At 40.6% G+C, this 27,551-nt stretch overlaps 1 protein-coding gene across 1 annotated transcript in view; it reads right to left on the bottom strand.

Annotated features, from left to right (window-relative positions):
* Positions 1–9,052: 9,052 nt before the first annotated feature.
* The window catches only part of UBE2E2 (ubiquitin conjugating enzyme E2 E2), a 377,139-nt gene continuing 358,640 nt past the window's right edge, over positions 9,053–27,551 (bottom strand). Inside the window, exon 6 of the mRNA XM_047098927.1 lies at positions 9,053–9,924. Within this exon, the coding sequence (XP_046954883.1) occupies positions 9,827–9,924 (98 nt within the window). The 3' untranslated portion in view covers positions 9,053–9,826. The remainder of the gene's footprint in view (positions 9,925–27,551) is intronic.

Raw genomic sequence — 27,551 nt, forward strand, 5'->3', positions numbered from 1 at the left:
CCTTCCTCAAAGGCAGCCATCAGCATGAGGTTGGTGTGCATGTTTTTAGGCTCAGATCAGCTGCAAGCATCAGAAACCCCGACACAGCAGGGCTTAAAGAAGATAAAAATTGACTTCTGTCTGCATGAAAGTCTGGCAGGACGTCCACCGTCCTCCAGTGCTCTACGGTACAGGCTCCGCCATCCCGTGGCCCCATCCTCTCGTAGGCTATGGTAGCAGCCCCGGTTCTTGCCTTTCAGCAGCAGGAAGGAAGTCGAACTCTGGAATGGCTCTTACCCTGTAGAGTTTTCCCTTGTGTGAGTTCTACTTTGCCTATACTTCTGCTTATGGTCCATCAATAATTCCAGCTGCTCTGTCAACCTCGGAATATTTCGTCTGCCGATGGCATTTCTTTTTCTTTCCACCAATAGTATAGATGTTATTTTAAAAATAAACGTTTTATTTTTATTTTTTTTCAGTATATGAAATTTATTGTCAAATTGGTTTCCATACAACACCCAGTGCTCATCCCAAAAGGTGCCCTCCTCAATACCCATCACCCACCCTTCCCGGCCTCCCACCCCCCCAAAAATAAACGTTTTAAAGTAAATGTGTTAAAATGTCATCTCTGGACATTTGGGTCAGGGCGGTTGGTAAGCCACGTGGTTCATCCACCCAGTTTGTTTCTGGCCGCCTTTATCTTATTTTACACTCACTCTGAACGGTATCATCCTCTTCTAGAGTCACATACAAGGATTCCCAACTTTATAGCTACATCCGGGACACTCAGCTTTCCTCAATGTGAGCCTCACGTGTCCGAAGGCCAGACGTTTCTAGTTGGATGTATCCGAGGCACTCCAGTCTCAACATGTTCCAAACTGAGCTTCTGCTTGTTGCCTGCTCCATACTCTCTTGGGTGTGGCCCTTGTTGACATGGTCACAGCTGGCTCACTAGCACACCTCCATTCCACACCACGGAAAGTGCAAACAGGAAGTGGAGGGTGAGCAGCTCCCTCCTACAGGATGACAGGATGAGATCTGGAATTTGCTCCTGTCGCTTCTGCTCACTTCCTTTGGCATTGGCATTAATTACTGCTGTGTAACAGAACACTTCAAAACTAAGTGGCTGGAATCGATACCATTTATTATTGCTCACAAGTAGAAGGATCAGGTGGGCAGCTATCTGGTCTTAGTTGGGTTGATGCATGCAATTGCTGTCAGCCCCGAGTACACAGTTCTGCTGATCTTGCCTGGACAACCTGGGATATTGGTGGATGGGCTGGTCTAGGATGATCTCAGCTCGTCCCCACATGGTCTCTCGTCTTCTGGCAGCCTAGCCTGGGACTTACTCTCAGGGCATGGATGGGTTCCAAGAGAGCTGGGAAGTGCACATGGCTTCTGGAGGCCCAGGCTTGAAATCAGCATAAGATCATTTCCACTAAAGTCTACTGGCCAAAGCAAGTCATGAGGCCAGCTCTGATTCAAGCGGTGAAAAAAAAAAAAAAAAAAAAAGACTCCATTTCTTCATGGAAGAAGCTGTAAAAATGTGGATACTAGAAGGATTGAGACTTGGGACCCTTTTTTATAATGCATCTATCACAGGAAGACTGGGGAATTTAGTTCCTAGTTAGGTGGTCATGTGTCCAGCCAAAACTTGATGGTTCTATTTATGAAGGGAAGAAAGAGAGAATGGGTATTAGGGATAATTTATAGACTCGGCCTCAGAAAGAATTGTAGTTCCCTATTCATCTTCCTTAAATGGAAGCTACACTCTCAATCTCTTGCTATCAATAAGAATATTACCATTCTGACAAAATTTCTGTTCTTAACTAGTGCACACATTTTTTATTTCCCTGGACTCCGTTGACCTAGTAACTTGCTTCTTGACCTCTTAACCCATAAAACAAATCAAGGAGCTTGCAAACATTATGGAGTTTAATACATATAGTCTTTATGTTATTTTGCAGTGCCCAGGAAGCAGTATTTTTTTTTTATCTAAACCTATTTTTTACTCTGTTTTATTCAACTATTTAAAAAAATCCCAAACAAGAACATTACCTTTCATCCAAAGTCCAACAGCTCAAATCTGGATTGACAAGTACATCCTGGCATTTTATTACACACCACTAAGAACACACAAGAATTTTGGGATTCGTTAATAGGGACAGATGTTTTACATTTACGTAAAAATGCATAATCACGCTTGAATTCAAAATCATTTCCCCATTATTGTTTAAAGCGAATGGGGTCTCCTGGGGATTCATAATAGCTTCTGGAGTTTCTCATCATAGGTTTTGACTAACTGTCCACAAGCTGCTTTGATTTTTAAGTTGTGGTAGCTGGGAGACGTTTGGTGAACATAAAGTCATGAGCTGTCAGTCTAAAGGACAAAGACGAAAACTGTCCAGTCTCATGGTAGTGGCCATCTTCATTTATTTGTTCGCCAGCAGTTTCGAGTGGGAGACTGAACAATGAAGAATGTTATCATCTTACTTGTAGACAAGCTCAGCAGAGGGAGGCTGTACCAGGCGAGCATGACCTCTCTCTGCCCCTTTGTACTGTTCTTGCACTACAGATTAAGTAGAAGAATCTGGTGGGGTGCTTCTCGGTGGCCCCAACTGTAGAGCATCTGTTACCTTGCCGCTGCATAGCCTGACAGAATTTCTCAGGAGGTCTAAATTTCCTGCAAAGCAGGACGTGATTGTCATCCTGAACTGTGACCTCCCGTCCAATTTTTAAAAAGATGGATGAGACTGCAATGTTGTGCGGGAGGAGGGGGTGATAGGAGGGTGGGATTACGAATCACGCCAGCCCCAAAGGATGCCAAGGTGATTGGGTAAGGTTTTTTTTTTTTTTTCTGTAACCAGAACTGAAAGCCCTGATACCTGGAGATCCGGAGCAGCTGGGGTTGCCCCCAACTTTGACTATGTGGGTGTATAAACAGGTAAGAGAGAGATGATCACGTTATTTCCTCCACTGTCCTGTGGGGCTCTGATACATTAAAAGATTTTAAAATTTAGGAATTTCCCTTTTAAAAAATCCACCCGGGGTGCCTGGGTGGCTCAGTCCTTTAAGCGTCTGACTCAAGGTTTTGGCTCAGGTCATGATCTCATGGTTCGTGGGATCGAGCCCCACATTGGGCTCTTTGCTGACAGTGTGGAGCCTGCTTGGGATTTTCGCTCTCTCCCTCTCTTTGCCCCTTCCCCGCTCGTACATGCTCTCTCAACATAAATAAATAAACTTAAAAAAAAATCCTCTCAAAAAGTGTATTATGCATAAGACTACTTCAGAGAAAGGCATACGTACCTTAAGTCATGTTTGAAGATGCAAGGAAGACTGCAGTTGGTTTAAATCACTCACATGCTTCCGCACCAGGGAATGAGTGGAGACGGTTGGGTGTGAGAGCCATAGAGAGTGGTGAAGATTCTTCAGACTGTCGAGTGTGCATCTCTTCTAAAAGGACCACTGTATATCAGGGAAAACATTGCTCCCCAAGCCCAACATTTCCATGGGCTAAACTGGCCCCGTGTAATGCCTGAGATCTGCCGCTGAAATTTAGCACGAGCACAAAAGCTCGAATGACCAACAGCCCTGGTTTGCCCTCGACTGCGGGGGTTCCAAGACACGGGACTTTCTGTTTTAAAACAGGGCAAGTCTGGCAAAACTGGGGTAAGTTCTTTACCCCAACCCACATTACCAGTGCACATGGTGGAATGTGAGAGAGAAAGGTATGTAGGGGAGGAGCCATGCTCCAGGTGCGAGGAACCAGTCAGCGCCCCAGGGGTGTCTGGGTGTAGGGAAATGCACGTCTACTAAGGCAGGTCCTCAGAGGCCAGGCTCCCCTGAGTCCCTGAATGTGTCAATTCTAAGAGATTCCAGATGTGATGTAACTTACAGAATTATGGTCCAGAATATAGTTATTCTATATTCTGCTCTGGATCTCCTCTGAGGATAGCTGCAGGACTCCTTTAGGACACGAGGTGCGCCCCTATGGCATGAGAGATTCCACCCCACATACCAGAGAGCCTCGTACAGAAGGGACATCTTGACGGTGTTATAAAGTTACCTTGAAATAAAATGCATAGGTAGGTCAGGATCCTCTGGTAGGGCTTTTTGTACAACTGTTGTCAATATCAACTATGGACATATCTCTTTTTAACACACAACTTACTATAGAGACATTTAAAAATTGCCATGTATGGATAAAGAAGATGTGGTGTATACACACACACACACACACACACACACACACACACACACACTGGAATATTACTCGGCCATCAAAAAGACTGGAATCTTGCCATTTGCAATGATATGGATGGAGCTAGAGTATAATGCTAAGTGAAATCAGTCAGAGAAAAACAAATACCATATGGTTTCATTCGTTAGGTGGAATTTAAGAAACAAAATGGATAAATATAAGAGGAGGAAGAAAAAAAAGAGAGGGAAGCAAACCATAAGAGACTCTAAATGACAGGGAACAAACTGAGGGTTGCTGGAGGGAGGTGGGTGGGAGGATGTGCTAAATGGGTGACGGGCATTAAGGACGGCACTTGTTGGGTTGAGCACTGGGTGCCGTATGTAAGTGATGAATCACCAAATTCTGCTCCTGAAACCAATATTACACACAATATGTTAACTAACTAGAATTTTAAATAAAAACTTGAAACAAAAGAAAGAAAAAATACAAACTGCTGTGGAATTTGTTAGGAATAATTAATGGCCCCTTTTACTGCAGTATTGAAATGCAGAGATGTTCAGGGGTCTTCCAAGTGATAGGTTTCCATAGTTGGGTCACGTCTAAGATTAGAAGTGCCGTTTGGTCTCCCATGTAATACCAGGTCCATATTTTCTTCAAATTTTTTCCAGTTGTTGAAGATGGCAAAACCCCCACCACCTAGAAATTGTATGGCACCTCGACTCTAAGACTGAATTACGATAATTTGTTTCTATAGTATGATCTGAGTTTGCAGAAAGGTGCATGTGGTCTTGTATATAACAAGGCTCTGGTGTCACATGCTTGGGTGGGAATCTCACTTTGGTATCTTGTTCGTTGCGCATGAACAAGGGCCACTGTCTTAGACCACTCAAGCTACTGTAACAAAACACCACAGACTAGGTGTCTTATAAACAACAGAAATTTACTTCTCACCATCCTGGAGAATGGAAGCCCAAGATCCAGGTGCCAGCATGGGTGGGTTCCAACAAAGGTCCTCTTCCTGGCTGCAGACTGCTGACTTCTCACTGTGTCTCCACATGATGGAAAGGAGTCAGGGAGCCCTCTGGGGTCTCTTTTATAAGAGCACTAATCCCAGTATTGAGGGCTCTGCTCTTATAACCTCATCACTTCCCAAAGGCCTCACCTCCTAATACCATCACCGTGGGATTCAGGTTTCAACATATGAATTATGGCAGAGGAGGGGGAGACACAAATGTTTAGACCATGGCAGCCTACACACTGAGGGACTATGCTGAGGTCTTCTTATTAGGTAACTTACGGCCTGATGCACAGTATATTCTGAGTAAATATTTCCTTTCTTCCTAATTCCCAAACCAGTATTGTAGGATGAACTTCTAGGTTGACTCTCTAATCTTAGAATAAGAAGAAAAGATTGACCACTTCTGCACCTGGTGCATTCAAGGGATTCTTGTAAAAGAGATGAAGACTGTTCAATTTATTTGTAGTTTTATGGCAAATTAAGGCCACAACCTCCTGAAATACTTAAGATCAATAAGTATCATTTCAAACTACTTTCTCAATGACTGGAAGTCCTGGCTCTCAAGGATCTGCCAACATTTTATTTGACAAATCTGTGAAATGCTACAATTAGCAATCGCTGGCATGGAAAGTTAAAGATTAAGGTTCACAATGACGCCTGAATTTTAGAAATGCTTTTCCCATGATTATTAGTGAAACGACTTAGTTTTCCGAGTGCTAAACTACTCTAAAATCTTACTTTGCAAACATTTTAAGAAACACTGGGATTGTATTGCCTGCTGTGGTTATAGATTGCCAGTAAAATTACTACGTTATCTGGAGTCTGGACTTAACAGGCTCAGCTAAGGATTTGTTGCTCTCTCTGGAGTTTCTCTAGCTTTCACATGTTGAGGCGAGGGTACATTTGTTTGTCATTAAGTATTTAGAGTTCATAAACACAGGGAAAAAAATTTTAGAGATTTCCTAACAAATTGACATAAAATCTAAAGATGGCTCATGGGAAAGCAAACACAGATTTGTGACAGGAATTCCTACTAGAACTGTTATCGTCTCTGGCTCCCAAATAACGCATATTTTTAAATGATCTGAAGTACAACCAGATAGGAGATGTACATGTAATATATGGGATACATCATTTAAAAAATGTCCAATGGAGTTGACGTTTTAAAAGAAGAAAAGCAAAGTGAATTTAGAGATTTTCAATAAAAGTCAGTTGTAATATCGCAAGTCTAGTTTAATCAGTCAAAAGCAAAAATCAGTTTAATAAGACTGCATATTAATAGGGCTAAGTGCTTTTAAGATTGACTTTTTAAATCTAAAGTATTAAAGTAAATATAAAAGCCTTTGGTGAGAAAATCTGTAGATAAAAACACATTATGAGTAATTTCCTAAAAATTAGTCTTGTATTATATTAATTAAATTAATTTTATTTTAGGGGCACCTGGGTGGCTAAGTTGGTTAAGCATCCAACTATTGATTTTGGCTCAGGTCATGATGTCACGGGTTTGAGTGATCGAGTCCGGAGTCAGGCTCCTCACTGACAAAGCCTGCTTGGGATTCTCTCCTTCCTGCTCTCCCCTTTCCTGCTTGAGTGTGTGCACTCTGTCTCTCAAAACCAACAACAGCAAAAACCCCCCACAAAACTAAAAAAAATTAATTTTAAAGAAAGAGATGTTACAATAAAAAAGAATGAAATCTTGCCATTTGCAACTACGTGGATAGAACTAGAGGGTATTACGCTAAGCGAAATTAGTCAGAGAAAGACAAATATCACATGACTTCACTCATATGAGGACTTTAAGACATAAAACAGATGAACATAAGGGAAGGGAAGCAAAAATAATATAAAAACAGGGAGGAGGACAAAACATAAGAGACTCATAATTATGGGGAACAAACTGAGGGTTACTGGAGGGGGTGTGGGAGGGGGGATGGGCTAAATGGGGAAGAGGCATTAAGGAATCTACTCCTGAAATCATTGTTGCACTATAGGCTAACTTGGATGTAAATTAAAAAAAAATAAATTAAAATTAAAAAAAAAAGAAGAAAAGAAAGAGATGTTAAACACACAGTTATCTGACTCCCACCCCACCCCCACCCCTGTCTGTTTAGGTCTATGTATCAGGGACTGGCAAACTACAACTTATGGGCCAAATTTGGCTACTGATTATTTTGATAAATAAAGCTTTATTGGAATACAGCTATGCCCATTCACACATATGGTCTGTAGGAAAATGTTTTCAAATAAAATGAGTGGTAAAATCATTATTAGAAGGACAAAAAATACCCTATGTACTCTGGTTTAAAACTTACCTTTTCGATGTTTAAACAATATTTTCTTTAGGATTTCTTTTTAACCACAAAAACCTGCATCTTTTGAATCAGATATTTAAATCTGTTCCAAATAAAGATTTTAAATCTGAATCAGAAATATTTAAGAGGTGAATGACTTCCATTTGTAAATCCCACTATTTAGCAGTAAAGATGTTCCTCAAATGAGACCAAGCTTTATGGTGGGCTTATAACTGTGATTAGTGAGAGCAGGACTTTCCAATATGCCTTGTAACACAGAGAACCCTGAATTTCAGTCAGCAGGTCAGTATGTTCTTCTTTTTTTTCAAAATCTTTTATTTATTTTTAAAATTTTATTTATTTATTTTTAAATTTTATTTATTTTTTTGAGAGAGAGGGCCCAAGTGAGTGAGGGGCAGAGAGAGAGAGAGAAAGGGAGAGAGAATCCTATGAGGGGCAGATAGAGAGAGAGAGAGAGAGAGAGAAGTGGGTCTCACCCCAAGTGGGGCTTGTGCTCATTGAACACGGGGCATGGGCTCACCCAGCGCAGAGCTCGGACTCACAAACTGTGAGATCATGACCTGAGCCAAAGTCAGATGCTTAACTGACTGAGCCACCCAGGCGCCCCATCGGTATGTTTTTCAAACTGCACCACACGCAAGTTTCTTCTGCCTCTATAGCTGCATACCTGAAATAGTCTGAAGGTCAAAGCGAGACAGACATACCCTTGTCACAAATGTATTGACCATGAATGATACAGTTGAGTTTATTTCTTCCACTAAAATTATGCGAGAAAACCAAACATACCTAAAATAGTCTGAAGGTTAAAGCCAGATACACATACCCTTGTCAGTGAATGTGTTGACCATGACTGACACAGTTTACTTCTCCCACCATAACTATAGAGAAAAAACAAAACCCAAACTCAAGGGTAATCACGACAACAATCTTCAGAGGAAAAAGGGAGAGAAATAAATTCAACAGTGGTTAAACACAATGATCAGTCTGACTTGACTTCCACTAGAAGGCTGTTTTTGGAGTCCCGTATTTTTTTTTAATTTTTTTTTTTCAACGTTTATTTATTTTTGGGACAGAGAGAGACAGAGCATGAACGGGGGAGGGGCAGAGAGAGAGGGAGACACAGAATCGGAAACAGGCTCCAGGCTCCGAGCCATCAGCCCAGAGCCCGACGCGGGGCTCGAACTCACGGACCGCGAGATCGTGACCTGGCTGAAGTCGGGCGCTTAACCGACTGCGCCACCCAGGCGCCCCTGGAGTCCCGTATTTTAATTGTCAAGTAAAGAAGGTTGTAACAGAAAGGAGGTCTATGACAAAGTAATGTGTGGCCAATACGTAAAGTGACAGTGACCTGAAACAACCATAAAATCATCAGGTTATTGACAGCTGGAGAAATTCCACATGGTAAGCAACTTAGCTACAAAGAAATATTAGAGGTCTGAGATGAAAAATACACTTGAATCTGTAATTGAATTAGACAAGCCTCGCTGCACGTAGGGCTATGCTGGTCACCAGGATACAAAGCAAACGCTGGGTTACCAGAAGTGCATTTATCAGCCACAGTGATTTATTGAGTGCTTTAATAATACAAGTGTACATCAACTGATCCACAGTCAAAAGTGGCAGGTCCCTAAGAAATTTACAAGCACTTTAAGTAAATCAAAATACATATTATTTTGTTCAATCCAACAGTCTTCTGTGTGGGAGACAGAAGGCTAGTGATAAACAGAGTCTCAGTAATGCACAGTGATTCTGATTGAAGCTTTTGTACAAAAAACTTGTTCCCAGTAGCATGCACCCACCAATAAAGACTTCAGTACAAAAAATTAATCCTAAGCACTACATTTAAGTAGAAATGAGATATAATTCTGAATTCGTGTTTTCCCAAAGATCACATAAAAGGAAAAAAAACCAAAATAAAACAAACACCAACAAAAAACAAAACCACACAGTAATACGAAGCTTTGTAAGAAAGCTCTTACTATTACAGATCCGACATTGTTTGCACTGAAAACAAAAGTTCCCATCCATGTTGAGGTGGGAAAAAAAAACCCCAAATCTTTCAAGTTAATAGAAATCAAAAAAAGGGAATAAATTGAGAAGGCAGGGGTGGAGGGAAGAGAGAGGGAAGAGGAGGAAGAGGAGGAAGAGGAGGAAGGGACAAGGGACGGGGGATGGATGACACACCATCAGAAAAAGGGTCAAAATGTAATAAAAATAAGAAGATCAGAACCGAGGTCCGGAGGGGTGGGTAGGGCTATTGATGCACTTGGTGAATGTGCTTGCACAGGTCCGGCGGGGGCAGCAGCCAGCAGGCCCCTATGTGGCATACCGCTTGGTCCACTGTCTGGCCATCCGGTCGTGCTCTGCTCTGTTGGTCATGTACTGTGTGGCGATGCTGCCCACCAGAGGGTCAGCTGGAAGGGAAGCAGAGCCGGGAGTCAGTAAACAGCAGCAGCACCTCCTCTTTCAGAGCTGGGGAAAAGGAGTGTCTGGAAAGCTAGGCCTCGTTCAAGGAGCAGACGGGGAGGTGGTGGAAAGCGGCTCTCTACCCTGGAACCACGTTGCTTTAGCAAGACCTGTAAATGCCCTGCCGGTGATAGATCACATCTCACACCAGTTGCCCAAAGAGTCGTCTGCTTGTGCCTTTACTGATGGCTCCTGTCATGTTTCCTGACAGGTCTCATTCTCTCTCCCTGTGCCCACCGCACGTCTCCCATCCTCCTCCCCTCGTTTTCAGATAGACTCTCCACTGAGAACTCTTCGGGAAGTGGTTGCGATGGCCTGGCTAAGTCCTCCACCCGGAGGCTTAGCCCCCCTGGTGGCCTGCACTGAGGGAGCCTTCAAGAGCCTCAGCCAAACACAATCAAGCAGCAGCCCCGAGTGAGACCCACTGACACAGGGGAAGATGGACTACCTCTCCCTCCAGACTGGGGAATGTCAAAATCCATATAGCTCTTTATTACAAAAATATTGGTAGATATTCAATAATAGCTAATATTCAGATACACCACGTCCTAACACAAACATACTAATTCTATAAAACTCGGAGGAGCTGACACACCAGGAAAGTGAAACACAGGAGGGTAAGTCGCTTGCTCCAGACGGAGTAAGTGGAGGTGCCAGGCTCTGAGCCTGGAGCCCCCACACTTCACTACACACTGCTCGGGAGCCTGCCCTCCACCCAGACAGGACCCCCCAAAATCAGAGCAATTAAGAAAAAGTAATTTAGGTTTCTGGGGACCCCAGAATGCATCCCCTTTTCCTCCATTCTCATCTGATTTTTATTTCCTCTATTTTTGGTGTTGAGAATTTGGGTGTATTAGAGCAAGTGGATAAGAAAGAACCAAAAGGGAAAAGGAGAAAAATTAGCAAACACTATGTTAAAGACAAGAAAAGAGTAAGGAAGTGTGCCCATGCTCTAATACAACTGATAAAGCGGGAAGATTCTGAAATTCTAGCCTAGTAAGACATTCATGGTTATAGCTTCTTAATATTAGAGGTCCAAGAGAAACACCACCTTTTAATGATCTGGTGAGGGTGCTGCTGCTGAAGCTTTTGAAAGCCTTCTTGACAAGACACTGCTTACAACCTTGCTTATGTTTTCTTGGATTTGTGTTCAGCTTGTTATGATTATTCTAGGCAGAGGCCAGTGTCTTATGCTCACTCATATCACAAACAATTTAATAGACTACCCGCTATTTGGGTTTGTTCAGAACTTCTGCCTCTCTTCACTTGCCCAAATCCTATAACTGAAACCATTGCCTAAACCAACCAGGTTCAAGAAGATGAAAACTAGGAATACCAAATGCTTGGAAACTGGCTAAGATAATGTAAAAAAAAAAATGCAGTCTTGCAGTTCAGATTAAGTAATGACTTTAGAGTCTAAAGGGACGAAGAGAGGTCTGAGTCACAAAAAAATCTTGCTCCAATTTCTCAGTCTAGAATGCAAAACCTTAGTGAAAACATAGGTATTCTTAAGAGCTGAGATCTACGTCACTGAAGACAGGTGTTCAATTGAACAGAATGTCCATTAGTGAAATGCACTAAAGACCCATCTGTGCTCCCTAACTCAATGGTCACGGTAAAGGACAGGTTTAATGTCAGAATGACCAGTGATGTTAATGTTCTGCCTCAAATCATATCCTCACAGTGTGGGCATACGGGAACAAGATAGGTCTGTCATTGCAGCTCAAAGGAAGAAGAAGGGGACAGATGAAGGATAGGGAACAGGAAGCTGTGGGAGGGAAAGGTTTTATATCAAGTGTTAATACTATTTTAGTAGGGGAAGAATGGAGAATCTCACAAGGCGGAGAACTGATGAAATTAACATGCATTGTGCAAAATTTCTTTGTATGCTTAAACAACTTAACATTACATTTCTTTCAGAGATCCTTTTACCTTTTCAAGTCTGATTTTAAAAAGACTATTTTTTTCACCTGTAAAATTATACATGCTAGCTGTAAAAGCAATAATTAATAATAAAAACCACCTCCAACAATACATATAAGACAAAGTTGTAAGTGAAGACCATCTCCAAATTTACTCAGAAAGAAGTATTGTTAACATTCATAGATCTTCCTGAACTTCTTCTCTACACACACAATTAAAAAAAGATTAATGTAGAGACTGCTTTTATCATCTTAAAACATCATGATATGGTAAATAATTTTTTATGTCAATAATCACAAATTGATTTCATCATTTTTAACATTTACCTGAATAACCAACTTCTGGTCTAGAGACATTTGGGTTCTTTGCAATTTTTGCTTTTATAAACAATGCTGTGAGGAACATTACTGTGCATACACTTTCACAAATTTATGCAAATCTGAAATTTGTTTAATGTACAAATGAAGGAATAACATAAAGGTATAAAATGAGGGAATTTAAACATCGAGTGTTGTTAACCACGTAGTTCTCAATGTTAAAATGTTTTAAAAAAATTTTTTTTTCAATGTTTATTTATTTTTGGGACAGAGAGAGACAGTGCATGAACGGGGGAGGGGCAGAGAGAGAGGGAGACACAGAATCGGAAACAGGCTCCAGGCTCCGAGCCATCAGCCCAGAGGCTGACGCGGGGCTCGAACTCACGGACCGCGAGATCGTGACCTGGCTGAAGTCGGACGCTTAACCGACTGCGCCACCCAGGCGCCCCTTTTTTTTTTTTTAAATTTTTTTTTCAATGTTTATTTATTTTTGGGACAGAGAGAGAAAATGTTTTTGATGAATAGAAGAAAACTAAGATTGTAGGTTAGTGAGTCAAAACTGTGCAATATATAAGCAGCAAATGACTATCACAGAGAATTTAATGGAATGAGACCCACTCTTTGTAGTGTATTTATAATTACGATCCTAAGTAAAAACAAATCTCCTTACAAAGGTTTCATATTTCATGGATACAGATATGTCAGGGAGGTAATAACAGTTTCCAAACATGCGTTACTTGTTTCTCTAACAATTTCTTTCTAAAAAAGAAGAAAAAGTTCCCATCACTTTGGGTTTCTACATTGTTACTACTTTCCCAAATCTTCATCCGTCTTTGATATTATCCTCTATTGGTCTTCCTCCTCTTACTAAAGAAGATCCACAAAATTTATCAGTGGATAAGTAAATTAAATTTTAAGTCTTCTACACTTTTTGCCTTGTTCACAGCAAAAATTTGAATTCTTGAGAAGAGGAGCATGTTTATGCTTACAGCACAGGGCTGGATGATTTTAAGCACTTAATTCTCCCAAATACCATTGATGCATCTATTAGAGGTTCCCTGAGGCTGAGGAACAGGATTTATAGGGTGGGGTCAATGGAAAATAATGGGGGTGAGGGTTGGTTTATAATGCTCTTCATTAACTAGACCTCTAAACCACATCATCTCGTCTGTTTAATGAAAATGTCATCACTTTTTTTGACACAATACTAGCTATGAAATACTAGCCTGAATGAAAGTGCAAGACTGAAAGACCATTGATTGGCAAGGGGCAGTACAACTTCCTCTTCTCCCAGCTCTACCTCCTGGCCTCACCTCTGCCTCCCAACACAGTTTCAGGAGCAAAGAGAAGCTATTCACTAAATGCTTGTTGACTGAACAGCCATCATGATTATTTACAAGTGAGTGAAAGGTGATCATATTGAGTACTCTGCCCCCTCTCCCATTTTTTTTGAGATCTGTGGTCTGTGCACCTTTGATTCTGGAAGGTGAAGTCTCAGACAACTACTCCTGCAACTTCATCGCCCAGCTGGCCTCTCTCTCTTGGCTGGGGCTCCACTGGGTACCCTGGAAGCCAAATGGGTTAAAGCTTATCCAGAAAGGGAGGGGAGGGAGACAAGAAGCAAGACTAAAGGAGATAAAGAAGCAGCTGCATGGTAAGAGGGGACTGGAAAAGACAGGCAGACTACTAAACTGCTGAATGATTCTATTTGCAAGGTCAAAGAACATTCTATCTTGGTTGGTAGGCAATACGGGAAAAATTACATGGAAAAAAATTTTGATTCCCTTTTCTTAAGAAAACAAGTATGTTCTTAAAAAACACAAACAAAAGTAGTACAGAATACAGGAAAAGGGCATGGGCTTTGGATACAGACTGCTTGAGTTTATATATCAGTTCCACCAAAAACCGAGTCACCTTGGGCGAATTACTTAACTTCTCTGTGCCTCAGTTTCCTCAACTACAAAATGGAGACAATAACAGTAATGACTCCATAGATTGTTATAAGAATTAAATGAATTAATTCTTGTAATGCACATACAAAATTGCTATTACTTTCAAAATAAAGACTGGCAACTAAGTGTTCTTGTGCATCTTTTAAAATACAAATCTGCTGGGGTGCCTGGGTGGCTCAGTTGGTTAAGCATTGGACTCTTGATTTCTGCTCAGGTCATGATCTCATGGTTGTGGGATCAAGTCCCGCACTGGGCTCTGTGCTGAGTGTGGAGCCTGCTTGGAATTCTCTCTCTCCTTCTAGGCTCCTCCCCCATACACACACACACACACACACACACACACACACACACACACACTCTCTCTCTCTCTCTCTCTCACTCTCTCTCTCTCAAAATAAAATAAAAATAAATTTTAAAATCTAAATCTGATTGTCTTCGTGAAGACATTCTCTTCAGATAAAATCTAAAAGTCCTTAGTAGGGCTCCCAAGATCTTTGATCTAGACCTAGTCTTTCTAGCCTCCTCTGCTCATGCTTGAAGCCAGAAAAAACAGCTTGCAGCTTCTTCAATAAGCCCTGCTCTTCCGTAAGTCTGAACTTTTGCTTCTGCCATCTCCTTTGCCTGGAAAGCTTCTATTCATTCTCAACATTTAGCTCAAGCATAGCATCCTTGGGGATGTCTTCTAGGAGCTTTCTTGCAGTCTTAGGCGTCCCATTTCTGTTTTGAGTGTTCCCATCCCTATTACTGCACGGAGAATACTGTCTTTTCGTTGGCTGTTTACTAATCTGTATTCCCCCCTGGACTAGAACCTATGCACATTCATTCGACAAATATTTATTGAGTCCCTACTCTGTACTGGGTACTGGAGAACTAGAGCTAAACAAAATCCTGCCTCATGGGGCTTTGCCTGTCACTCCGCTTCCCTCTTGCTAAGTCTGTTTACTGAGTGAATATAAGTATGGACGGAAACACATGAGACAATAAGTGAGAAGCACACACAAAATAGCAACCATATCACTCCATATGGCAGGTATCCCTGTGTGGTAGCACCATTATAAGTTGGTTCATCACAGACGTTTCTTCTCTAGATGTGAATTATCAGCAAGTCAGAGAAGGGGACCTGATGGTGCTTTCTTTCACTTTTCTGTTTTTTTTAACTTAATTATTTTATTATTGAAATCTGTGCTCTGCACTTTGCCATTTCTTCGATTCTTCAAGGTTATAAACGACCGCCTTGCCAGCCGTTTCATAATACCTGTGATAACATGATTCTTTTAGCTCCCATCAAGTCACTGGAGGCTTTCTGTATGTCTGCCTTGAAATGATGTCAAGTAGCTCATTTTTGTGTCTTTCATGGAGTCTTTCTTCTGTGGTTCGGTCTAACTTAGTTTTATTTAAGTCTTATATAAAATGAATAAGTAACAGATTCTCATTATAATAAACTCAAGTAACAAAGAAGTACGTATGATATCAAAAACATTACCTTCTTCCCTCTATTTCCTCCATCCCTATACTCCTTCCATCTCAAGGTAACCACTGTTAACGGTTCGAAACTCATCCCTCCATACTTTTTTAAATTTATGTTTACATCAAATGGGAATCACATAAAAACATTCTGCAACTTGCATTTTCCTCTGTAACAATACACCGTGCTTGCATTTATATGGCAGTACGAATACACCTAGCTCATTATTTCTAATAATTGTAGGGCATTCCTTCATGGTTCTTCAGCATTCAATTCTCCGTTCCTCTACAGATGCACACTTAAATTTGATCTCATGTTTTGTTATAACAACTAGCATTACAGTTTTGTATAAATCTCTGAGCACATGGCTGGAAGTACTTCTGGAGGGTAGATTCCTGTTAAGTAACAGTGCTGAACAAGAGAGTACACATCTCAAACTTTTGGGGAATACTGCTGAGAACTGCCTTCACTACAAGGAATTTACCTTGTTTCTAGGCATTCTCAGCAACACTGCATTACCTATCTTTGTAATTTTTTTTGTTAAGCTAACAAAGCCTGTTATTGTTGTAACTGCCTTTAACTTGATGCCTAAGGTTTCACATTTGCTCAGTTTTGTTCACTATTTATATTTCTTTCTCTGTGAGTTGTTTGCCTTTGTCCATTTTTTCTTACCAACATGAAGGAGCACTTTATGTATTACAAATATCAGGCATGCACTGAAGTTTAGCTTGGGCCTCAGTATTTAGCCAAAATCTGCATTAGTGTTTGGAAGACCGAACAGACAGATGCCTCCTTTGACGCCATTTCTGGCTTTACCGAACTTGTGGAGCTCACAGATCATGTAAGTTGCCATCACCTTTAATAAGCACAATACCATCATTCGTACTCAATGCTACTATGTGAACAGTGGCTTTAAAAGTATTGGTAAGCGATACGAGTGTCACTTTGGACGGAAAATCTCTTTCAGCCAAAGACAAACACTGTGACACGCAGGGGAATAATTTGGACCTGCCTCCTCAGGTATTCAAACAAATGTTCCAAGTGAGATAGAAGAGCAGCTACCACATGTGAAGAGGCTGCTGGAACAAAACGGTTTGTAATACTGGCTGCTGTTAAACACTGGCACTGACAGGAAAGGACTTGGGAAAGACCAACGGCTGCTGGCAGGGAAGGCAGCACATCCAGTGACTGTGGGAAGCAGCAAGCATGTAAAAATATGAGAAATTAAAATGTGAGGGGAAAAAACCTTATGTTTGCTTCGTCAATATTCAGAAAGTGATTTCTTTCAGCACCGCACAGAGCTTCCGCTCACGGGAGCACTTCAAAGACCCTGTGCCCCCACCATCAGCCAAATCCTCAGGGTCTGGGAGTTGAGAAGGCAAGTCTTTACCTTTCTGTAACTATTAGAGGAAAAGGAAGCTACCGACCTCAGAACAAAATCTTCATTACCAGTAACCTACACTGGCATAAATAACCTCTCCTCCCAATTCATGCTTTTCATTAAATGAAAACATCTATTTAAGTATTGCAAATATGCACAGGAGCCATCTAGTAGCTGGCAGTGCTGAGGAATTACATTGGTACATCATAATGACAAACTTTAAAAACATACTGAATTTTTAATAATGAAATTATAATATTACTTAAATTCTTAAAATTTCATATTTACTGCTGTATCTCAGAGGATCATTTTACGATGGGAATATTCAGCCTTGCCTTAGGCTGTTCGTTGATTTTAACACTGGCTTTTCAGTATTCAGCCAAAATAAATTCAGTGCACCTCTAACAATAACACTATGTATCTATTATGTGTGGAGAAAATATTTTCTCTCAGTGTATCATTTGCCATTTCACCTAATTTATGATGCCCCGTGCCATACATAAGTTTAAATTTTTTAATAAGTCTATTTTTCCTTAATATTTTCCAGTTTCATGTCATGCTTATTTATAAAGGCCCCCTTCGTTCACTCCAGTATTTTAGAAATATCCCCCTCTATTTACATATAGTAACTTCTATGTGCAATGCTAGCTTTATCATTCCTAAGATTCCTATACATATCTGGATTTGATTCTGTACTTGATGTTCTTTCAATAGATTAATTTGTCTTTTGATTTATTTGTTCATCCTGCTTTTCTCACTATAGTTTTATAGTGCGTTTTGATATCTGGTAGGGTAAGTTCTTACCCTTTCCCATTTTTTTTCTTCACTAAAATTTTACTTAAAGAACCCTAATCTTGATGAGGTTAAGACTCGGAGCATTTAAAGCAATTTCACCCATGGGTATAGGAATCTTCTGTTTCTTTTGAAGAATGTTATCAAGATTTAGGAATATCTGAGATATTCCTCTGGATCTGCTAATTAAATCAAGTGAGTAGGACAGAGTTAAAGTTTTTGTATTTTGGAATGTGGGGAAACAAGACTACTAATTATAGGCCTAGCCCAAACCAGAAAGATTGTTAAATACCCTGAGAAGATACATTTGATTTAAACCAAATGGTGAATATTATCCATAACATGAACTAGATTTAAATTTGAGAATGCTAAATAGAACTGCATACAAGTCTAGCAAGATACGCTGTTACTTCCGAATTAATAACCAGTGATGGTAAAAGGCGCTGAGTATCCCAAATTCTAAAGAGACCATGAGTACCTTCCATAAGACTCATTAAGAGAAGATGAGCTGGCTTGGACAGCCCCAGTCCCGTCATAAAATATGGGAAAGGAGAGAAAGAAGTTTTGTGGGAGTACGGAGCTATTATCTTGGGAGTGTGGAACTTCCCTGTCTCCCTTCTCCCACCACCACAAAAATGGGGAGAGGATGACTTTTCCCTCTCAAAGGCAGGTGAAGAGGGTACCAAGAGACCCAACAGTAAAGACTGGGGTGCCTGTAAGAAGTAGACTGGAGTGTGATCCCCGGCCCGAGATTTGCCCCTTGACTGAGTAGCGAGAGGGAGCACCAAGGAAATGGTCTATACTGTCTCTGCTAGCTCATGAGTGTCCTATCAAGAAGGCAGCTCCCCAAAAGAGGGGACCATAGTAGCTAAGAGGCTCTTAGGAGAATGCTATGAGAGGGGCAGTGGTATTCTGGAACCAGCTTGCCAGCCAATTTTTAAATTTTTAGGAATTTAAACACCACCATTATTAAAAATTAACATTACAATTAAATTATTTACAAACAAGGGGAATCCTTAAAACTCATCATTTCTTAATTATTTTACTGCTATGATTACTATTCTCATAAATTTTTTTTATGACTACTCCATCTGTATGGTGGAAAAAAACAATGTGCTGCCATGCATCTTGCCCCAATTATGCATCCAATAAGGTCATGCATGTAGCCTGAATTGGCAAATGCTACAAATTAGGACTTGGTTTATTGTTTTATTGATTGTCTGGAGCTAAGAAAACGATGGAAAAAATGCAAATAAATACAGATTAAACCTAAAAGTGTAGTATGTCTAGAGTCCTTACATTGTCAAAAGCATAAAAACTGGAGGGTATATTCTTCCAGTATTGAACCTATTATCTCAATTCAGCAAAGGAGTTGCTCATGACACTAATAAGTGAAATTCCAAAATCCTTCTTTATTTCACTTTGGTCTTAGTTTTTTTAAAATTGTTTTTAATGTTTATTTATTTTTGAGAGAGACAGAGTGTGAGTAGGGGAGGAACAGAGATAGAGGGAGACCCAGAATCCAAAACAGGCTCCAGGCTCTGAGCTGTCAGCACAGAGCCCGACGTGGGGCTCGAACCCACGAACCATGAGATCATAACCTGAGCTGAAGTCGGATGCCTAACCGACTGAGCCACCTAGGCATCCCACTTTGTCTTAGTTCTTAAATGAAAATATCATCCGTTCATGTTAGAATTCCACTCATTTGTCAGCTGCGACCACAGGATGGAAAAAAATCACTGACTCACTGCTGGGAGAGTCTACTGACTACATGGCATTTACATTAATGAGTACTGTATATTTCATTACTTGTAAGTTGTGTACTACACATTCTTTAATCAGTAAAATATGTAATAAACTTATGTACACCACCCCACTCCCACCCCTAGCCCGTTGTTAAATATTTACCAGGACACCACAGGAGAAGGGGTTATTAAGAGGCTGAGCCAGGGCTGGGTCTTCCACATCAGGGAATCGGGCAGTGAGCTCTCCCAACTACCCATGAGAGGCAGCATTTTGACACCTGTCACCTGTCACCTAGAAGGCATGGATGGCAAGATGGTGCTTGCCAAGAAGCAGTGAAGATAATAACCACAGGAAATCAGGTAAAGGGACACCGTCTTCACTCATTACCTAGCCTCCATATGCTTAGGAGTTAGGCCTTGAAGAGGGAGGAGAAGGTGGTATCTGAGAGGCAGACCATGTTCCATCCACCCTGATGGGAGTGGAGGAAGAAATTAGATTTAAATCAGGTATGAGGTGGGAGTTTAAAAATGGACCAGACTGGCTAACTGAAAGTGACCTGGATGGTATGAGATCTGCTAAATATTATTAAGGAATAGAAAAGCAAGATCAACAAAATAAGGCCTAAGGCAGTGACGGGAGAAAATTAAAACCATTCCATATTAACGCCCACTGAACCGAGACTGCTCAATAAACACAAAATACACTGGCTCTGATCTAAAGTACACGGTTGATAAAATATTTTTAAAAATTTAAAAGCTCATCCTATAAGTCTAACACTGTAGTGCTATGTACATTAAATCAATGTGTTCTGAAATATAAAGTGTTCTGTTAGAATAGACTCATCTAAAGAACAGCACAGATGGTGCATTCCTACTGAGAAGCTATTGGATTACAATGCCAGGCTTAGTTAAGCAATAATTCCTAATGAACTCTAGGAAAAGAGCCTTACAGTAGAGGACTTGCTTAAGACACCAGAAATTCACACACTGCTTTCCCCAAAAGACCGCTGCAAAGAGCTGTTGCTGAAGCAAGCAGGAGTCAAAGATGCCAAGATGTTGAAACTGGGTTTTGTTTTTTTTTTTTTAAAGCAGCTTCAATGAGATACAATTCATACAATTTACCCAATTAAAGTGTACACTTCAATGGTTTTTAGTACATTCACAGTTATGCAACTATTACCAAAATCCATTTTAGAACATTTTCATCACCCCCAGAAGAAACCCGGGACCCCGTGGCAGTCACTCATCCTCCCAAATTTTCCAGCCTGTGGTATCCAGTAATCTACTTTCTATCTGTATATATTTGTTCTGGACATTTCATATAAATGGAATCACACACATAGGGTCTTTTGAGATTGGCTTCTTTCACAAAACATAGTATTTTCAAGGTTTTATCCATGTGATAGCATGCATCAAATCAGACCTCATTCATTTTGTTTTAATTTAACGCTTATTGATTTTTGAGAGGGAGACAGACAGAGTGCAAGCTGGGGAGGGGCAGAGAGAAAGGGAGACAGAATCTGAAGCAGGCTTGAGGCTCCGAGCTGTCAGCACAGAGCCCAATGAGGAGCTTGAACCCATGAACCGTGAGATGATGACCTGAGCCGAAGTTGGACGCCCAACTGACTGACCCACCCAGGCACCCCACATTCATTTTTTATTGCCAAATAATATTCTGTTGTATGAATATACCACACTATGTTTATCCATTCATTAGCTGATGGACCTGTGGGCTATTTGCACTTTTTGGCTATTGGAAATAATGCTACTATGGACATTTTGCTTGAACATGTTTTCATTCCTCTTGGTATATGCCTACGTGTAGAACAGCTTGGTCATATGGTAACTCTCTGTGTAACCGTTATAGGAATTGCCAAAGTGCTGTCCAAAGAGATTGCATCATTGTACATCCCTACTAGCAATGTGTGAGGGTTCCAAATCTCCGCATCCTCATCAATACTTGTTATTATCTGAGGATGGGAGATTATAGTGAGAGAATAGCTTATTGGCCCATGTGTACCAGGCATCCAGTTATTAAAAAATATATACTCTTTATAAACACTTGTTACTGCCAACCATGGGAAACAAATGATCTTCAAAAGGGTATTTTTCTCATGGTCTCTAGCTGTAAGAGACTGAAGATTATCCTGGATCCGCTCTTCCCTCTACTTCCAACCCAAATATAAGTAAGAATGACAACAGCAATCTAATGGGACTTGTTTGTAATGTACATCTTTTCTTCAAAATAAAAAGTTTTATTTTTATTCCATAGTCCTCGAATGTAGTCCACTCTCTACAAACAAGTATTGTAATTTATCAATTTTCCCATTGCACAGTGTTTTCTATTTGCACTATTCAGTAGCTAAGAGTGGTACAGGAGATGGCTTTCAAGAGTGAGTGTGAATATAGCAATTGTGTCCTACATACTATCATACGTGTCCACAGTCTCCGTTGCATCTGGGAATCTGGACTTGAGTCCAGGGATATAAATAACCCAGCTCAGAGCCAGAGATGGACAAGAATCTCAAGGGTTTCAGTTTACCAGATCATTCTGACTGCCTTCAAGTGCCAGACATCTGTAATTGAAGCAGCTCTAAGGATGCTGTCCCTGTTGAGGAATACCACTGAGGGTGTAGGCTTTGATTAGGGCGCAGGCCTTGCTCTTATCCTCTCCTCTGAAAGGGATCTTGTTGAGTTCTATGCTAAAGCTAGAACCCAACCATTCTCTCTGTCTATCCCTGTGCTTGCTAACTCCTATCTCTTGGTGAGGGTAGGCAGTATTTCTTTCTCAGTCTTGTATCACAAAACCAGTAGTGTTTGGGCACTTTGGGTGACCAGTCAATAAGTATTTGTTTAATGAGTGAATTAATGGGTAATCAGACCCACTGATCAGGATGAAATTTAGCATGTAGATGTTATCAAGTTCCTGGCATCTTCCTCCTTCTCGTGCATAAGGCTAAATGACATTTATACCTGTAGGATCAGCAGCTCTCCAAGTTGCTGACTTGAGATAGTAAACATTTGGGCAGCCCTAGTGTCATTATTTTGTGGTTTAATATTTAGTTATCTCTGCTCCGAATCTAAAGCAGACAATATGATCTATTTCCTTTAATTGAACTCTTGCTTTCTTCAAGCTTCCCTATCTTCTTTTCTCAGTCCTTGAAGATTTCAATTCTCATAATTCATATAGTCTTTTTTTAAGTTTTTTAAAAAAGTTTATTTTTATTTATTTTGAGAGAGAGACAGAGAATAAGTGGGGGAAGGCCAGAGAGAGAGGTTAGACAGAATCCCAAGCAGGCTCCGTGCTGTGAAGGAAGAGCCTGACGCGGGACTTGAACTTATGAACTGTGACATGACCTGAGCCCAAATCAAGAGCTGGATGCTTAGCTGACTGAGCCACGCAGGTGACTGAAATTTGTATATTTAGTCTCTGTTCAGTATTTTCTTGTTTTATGGTATCTTGCCTGAACTCGAACCGGTTGTTTTAACCCGGTGGGCAAAATGTTCTCCCCTACTTCTGCTTCAGCCAAGTGGGCAGGTCCAATTCTAGGACTCAAACTATTATTGTACTCTTCTAATATAGGTAAAGAACCATGTCCAAACAAATTCTAATGTATCATAAGTGGCAAACTGTTTCTCATTTTTCTGCTAGCAACATGGGGTGACAGGAGGGTTAACCCACTGGGTACCATAAACTAAGTAATATTCACTGGTCTTAGAATGCATCCGTCTTGTTCAACAGGATTGGTTTAGAAATCTGTGGGAGATCAGGCATAGCCAAGTTTACACAGGTGCTAGGGATGTTGTCATAGTGGCTAGGAAGCCAAATCCTGGCGATTCTGATCCCCAAATAAATCTTGGCCCTTCTTTTCCTCTTCCCTCTTCATGGTCTCTGTCATCTCTTACCTGGATCATCAAAATACATTCTTAAACCTCTCTGCCTTCAGTTTATTCTCAGGTGAACTAAACCTTAGTTTTTAAAGTCACAAACCTGGTCATGTAAGGTCTCTCTTTCAAAACTTTCTATTCCTGCCCAACTTCACCACCATGCCCATCCCACACGAGATCCCCAATAGCAAGGCTAACTATGCATAAAGATGTACTTTTGCTAGTAACCTGTTTGATGTCCCTGATGATTTTCACCCATTAAATTGTTTTTTTTTCCGTGGTGCCTGGGTGGCTTACTTGGTTAAGCATCTGACTTTGGCTCAGGTCATGATCTCACGGCTCATGGGTTCGAGCTCTGCATTGGGGCTCTGTGCTGACAGCTCAGAGTGGGGAGCCTGCTTCAGATTCTGTCTCTCTCTCTCTCTCTCTCTCTGCACTTCCCCCACTCACACGCTCTCTCTCTCTCTCTCAAAAATAAACATTAACAAATTGTTTTTTCAGTACATTAAAAAATATTTTCTTTATCTCCTTTTAAAAAAATATTTATTTTTGAGAGAGAGAGAGAGATAGGGGCAGAGGGAGAGAGAGGAGAGAGAGAATCCCAAGCAGGCCCTGCACTGACAGTGCAGAGCCTGATGCAGAGCTCAAACTCACAAACTTTGAGATCATGGCCTGAGCCGAAATCAAGAGTGGGTCACTTAACCGACTGGGCCAGGTACCCCTGTTTTTTCAATATCTTAATCATACTTTTATCTTCAGTAAGGGCTGTTCTGTTTTCCCTTCTCTTTAGACAACTATTTAGTGTTTACCGTTTCCGGAGGAAATATGTTTTCAAAAGAGGTAAACATATTAATGTGACAGAACGCTGTAACATAGATTAGTGTGAAATCATTCAAAAAGGAAAATTCAGCCCAGAACAACAACTCCTGACAACAATTTGGTCAGTCTACATTGTCCTTGTCTTCCCCAGGGAGATCAGTCTGTGCAGAAGAGGAAGAAAATACAAACCACTGATCTCATGGTAGAGACTGGGGTGTGTGTTATGAAACGCAGAAAGGAAGAAAGAAAAGAGGTGAGACAAAACAAACAAAAAAAAGCACTTATCAAAGTTATCTGTCTACATATTAACTCCTCAGAAACAATGAACTATTGTTTCTGATTTTAAGTAACCTCTACACCCAATGTGGGGCTCGAACTTCCAACTCCTGAGGTCAAGAGTTGTATGCTCTACTGACTGGTGCCCTAATAATGCTGAACTATTTAGTCACAGTCATTTTGTCCTGTATGTGAGAAAGAGAAAAAAAAGATCAAACTGCCTGTTGTGGGATTTTTCTGATCAGCGTTTTAAACTGGATTTTAAACCTTTTCAGAATGAAGCCAACTTCTCTCTAGCCAGCTGGCCCCTGTAACTGGTGGAAATCCCACCTCTTCGCTTCCTGCTGCTTCCCTAAGTAGGTCTTTGATTACTCCTAACAAGCCCTGTTGCACCGGCCTCTCTAACCTGCTGACCTTTCTTCACCTTAATACTTCTCAGCCCAGCTGCAAGCCTCTCTTACTTTGAAAAAAAATGCCAGGCCTACTTTGGGACAAGGACATACATAAAAACTCTCCACCTTTCCCACTCTTCACCTGAGTGTAGTAATTCAGAGTTGGGCCTCTCTCTAATTGACTGCATAGCAACTTTGTAAAGTAGGGGAAATCCAGCTTGTGTCTGGTTGGCTCCCTCCCCATTTGGCTGATTTCCTGGCACATTTCCCCCTCCTGACATGCACAGACCTTTCTCTCCCAGAGGAAATGTTCATATGCCTGATCATAATGTGACCCTCCTCTAAGGTGCCATCTTTTCTAGAGGTATGCACATTTTCAAAGAGAAATACAGAGACCACATGTAGCACCAAGTAATGAAACTAATGAAACGTGATTGGAACAAAAGAGTGTGTGCGTAATTCAGTTGTTTTTTGACTAGGAGGAATCTGGGGTTCTTCAGATCACACAGCTGAAAGCTACCATCCACTCTGCCACTAAGGCACCCACCCAGCACAGTGTCTGACACACAGTTGTATCTTTTGCATCCTCTCTCATAAGCCTGGTTTTGATTACTACTTTTCAGGTAGCTAGCTGTGCTAGTCATTCTTCATGGAAATCTGACCCTCATTGACGCTTTAACTTTTCAAATGACATTTTAGCATTCATATTCTACTACTTTAATTCTTTTTCCAAAACACATCATTAAAAGTGAGAAGATAGGTTATAGAAAACTACCTTCTTGGCTGTGATCATATAGATCATTTAATGGGTGGGAGGGACCATGCTTTTATACCCTGTGGATGATGCTAACAGGGGTTCACCTACAGGGGTTTTAACCCACCACTATATTTATTCAAGATTGGTCAAACCATGGCATTCTTTTTGGAAACTCAAAGGCCACCCTTGATTCAACAAGAAATAGGACATGATGAGGCCCTAATTTTTAAATACTGTGTGGTGGGCACAGTCATAGGTCCCTAGATGCAAGGCTTCATGTGGAGTATTTTTTTGAAACTAAATTTCAGTGTTAAAATTCAATCTGGTAACAACCACTAAATTATACAAGCATATTTAAATTCTAAAATAGTTATTTTTACAGCAGCCTTATAAAGTTTAATTTACCCCCTTGCCCTGAGAGATTTAATGAATGCTTAAAACAGATCCACCTATTTTTCTATAATTGGCTACATTTGTTCCCAGTATAAACATTCTGACTAGATTTGCATAGTGATTATATGTCTGGAGCTATATTTTTTGGTGGTGGTGGTGGTGGGGGGGAATGAACAGACCTACTGCCCCTAAATGAGAATGAACTCATATCTGCATAAACAATTATATTTTCACTTGCAAATTAGGTACCGTTTGTATCTATAAGGTTTTCCTTGCTTAAACAGCCATTCTTCAGACATACACACAGTGAATATTCTTAGGAATGATGGTTTTAAAAATATACATTTTTTGCAAGGTTAAATCAACCCTCTAGACCTGTTAGTTTTGCTCTATTTTGTTAGAGGTCATGAGAACAAATTTTTGGTACTGACACATTACTATAGTGTCTTACTTAGGTTTAAAGACACACAAACACACACACACACACACACACACACACACACACACACACACACAAATACAGCCCTATGGAAAATATACTCCTCAAAGACTATTTGTGATGAGAAAAATAGAGTGGATGTCTTTTTAAATTTTATCTATTTGTTACATTTCACTTATAGAATACTTTTAGTGAGGATTCTTGTTTACATCCCTAAATTGTCAGTTTGAAATTTACGGACATCAAAAATATTTTTATTCTTCCAGATAAAACACTAAGTCAAAAGCTTCAAAGAGAAAATCATTAGAGAAAACATGACCTGCTCAGCACACCAGGAGAGCCTTCCAGTTCCATAGTAATAAACAGATAATAGAGGGATAACTGAACAGCTTCTTGGCCTCTAAATGAGAATACGGCCACTATTTGTGTGAACAATGACTATATTTTCAATTGCAAATTAGGTCCAGCAGGTACTATAGGGCTTTCCATATTTAAATTTCTCAGTCCAGGATGATCAAAAAAATTAGTAATCAATCAAAATAATATTGGAGAACTATTCCTGTAAAGATAACAAAAGAATTAATTATCAGCATTTAACTTGGTTAGAGGTTATTTCTAATGTACATGCCACCAAGCCACTGTTGTGTCAACTCATGCAAAATATTTCAACAAACTTCAAAATTCTTATCGAAGGGACAAGTAGAAGTTTGTGTCCTTTATTCAGTATCGTTAAAGAAAAAGCAAAGAAGGACGGATATATAAGGATATATGAACTGCTCATGGCAGGACAGTCAGGCTCTACTGGTATTTTTTTTTTTTTAAGTTTTTATTTATTTTGAGAGAGACAGAGACAGAGTGCGTGGGAAACGCAGAAAGAGAGGGAGAGAATCCTAAGCAGGCACCTCACAGTCAGCTCAGAGCCTGACAAGGGGCTCGAACTCATGAACTGTGAGATCATGACCTGAGCCAAAATCAAGAGTCAGAGGCTCAACCAACTGAGCCACCCAGGCGCCCCTAGGCTGCTGGTGTTAAACAT

This window comes from Lynx rufus, unplaced genomic scaffold (assembly GCF_022079265.1).
Source record: "Lynx rufus isolate CCGP_SWC_20201006 ecotype Redwood Valley unplaced genomic scaffold, mLynRuf1.p SCAF_5, whole genome shotgun sequence".
NCBI lineage: Eukaryota > Metazoa > Chordata > Mammalia > Carnivora > Felidae > Lynx > Lynx rufus.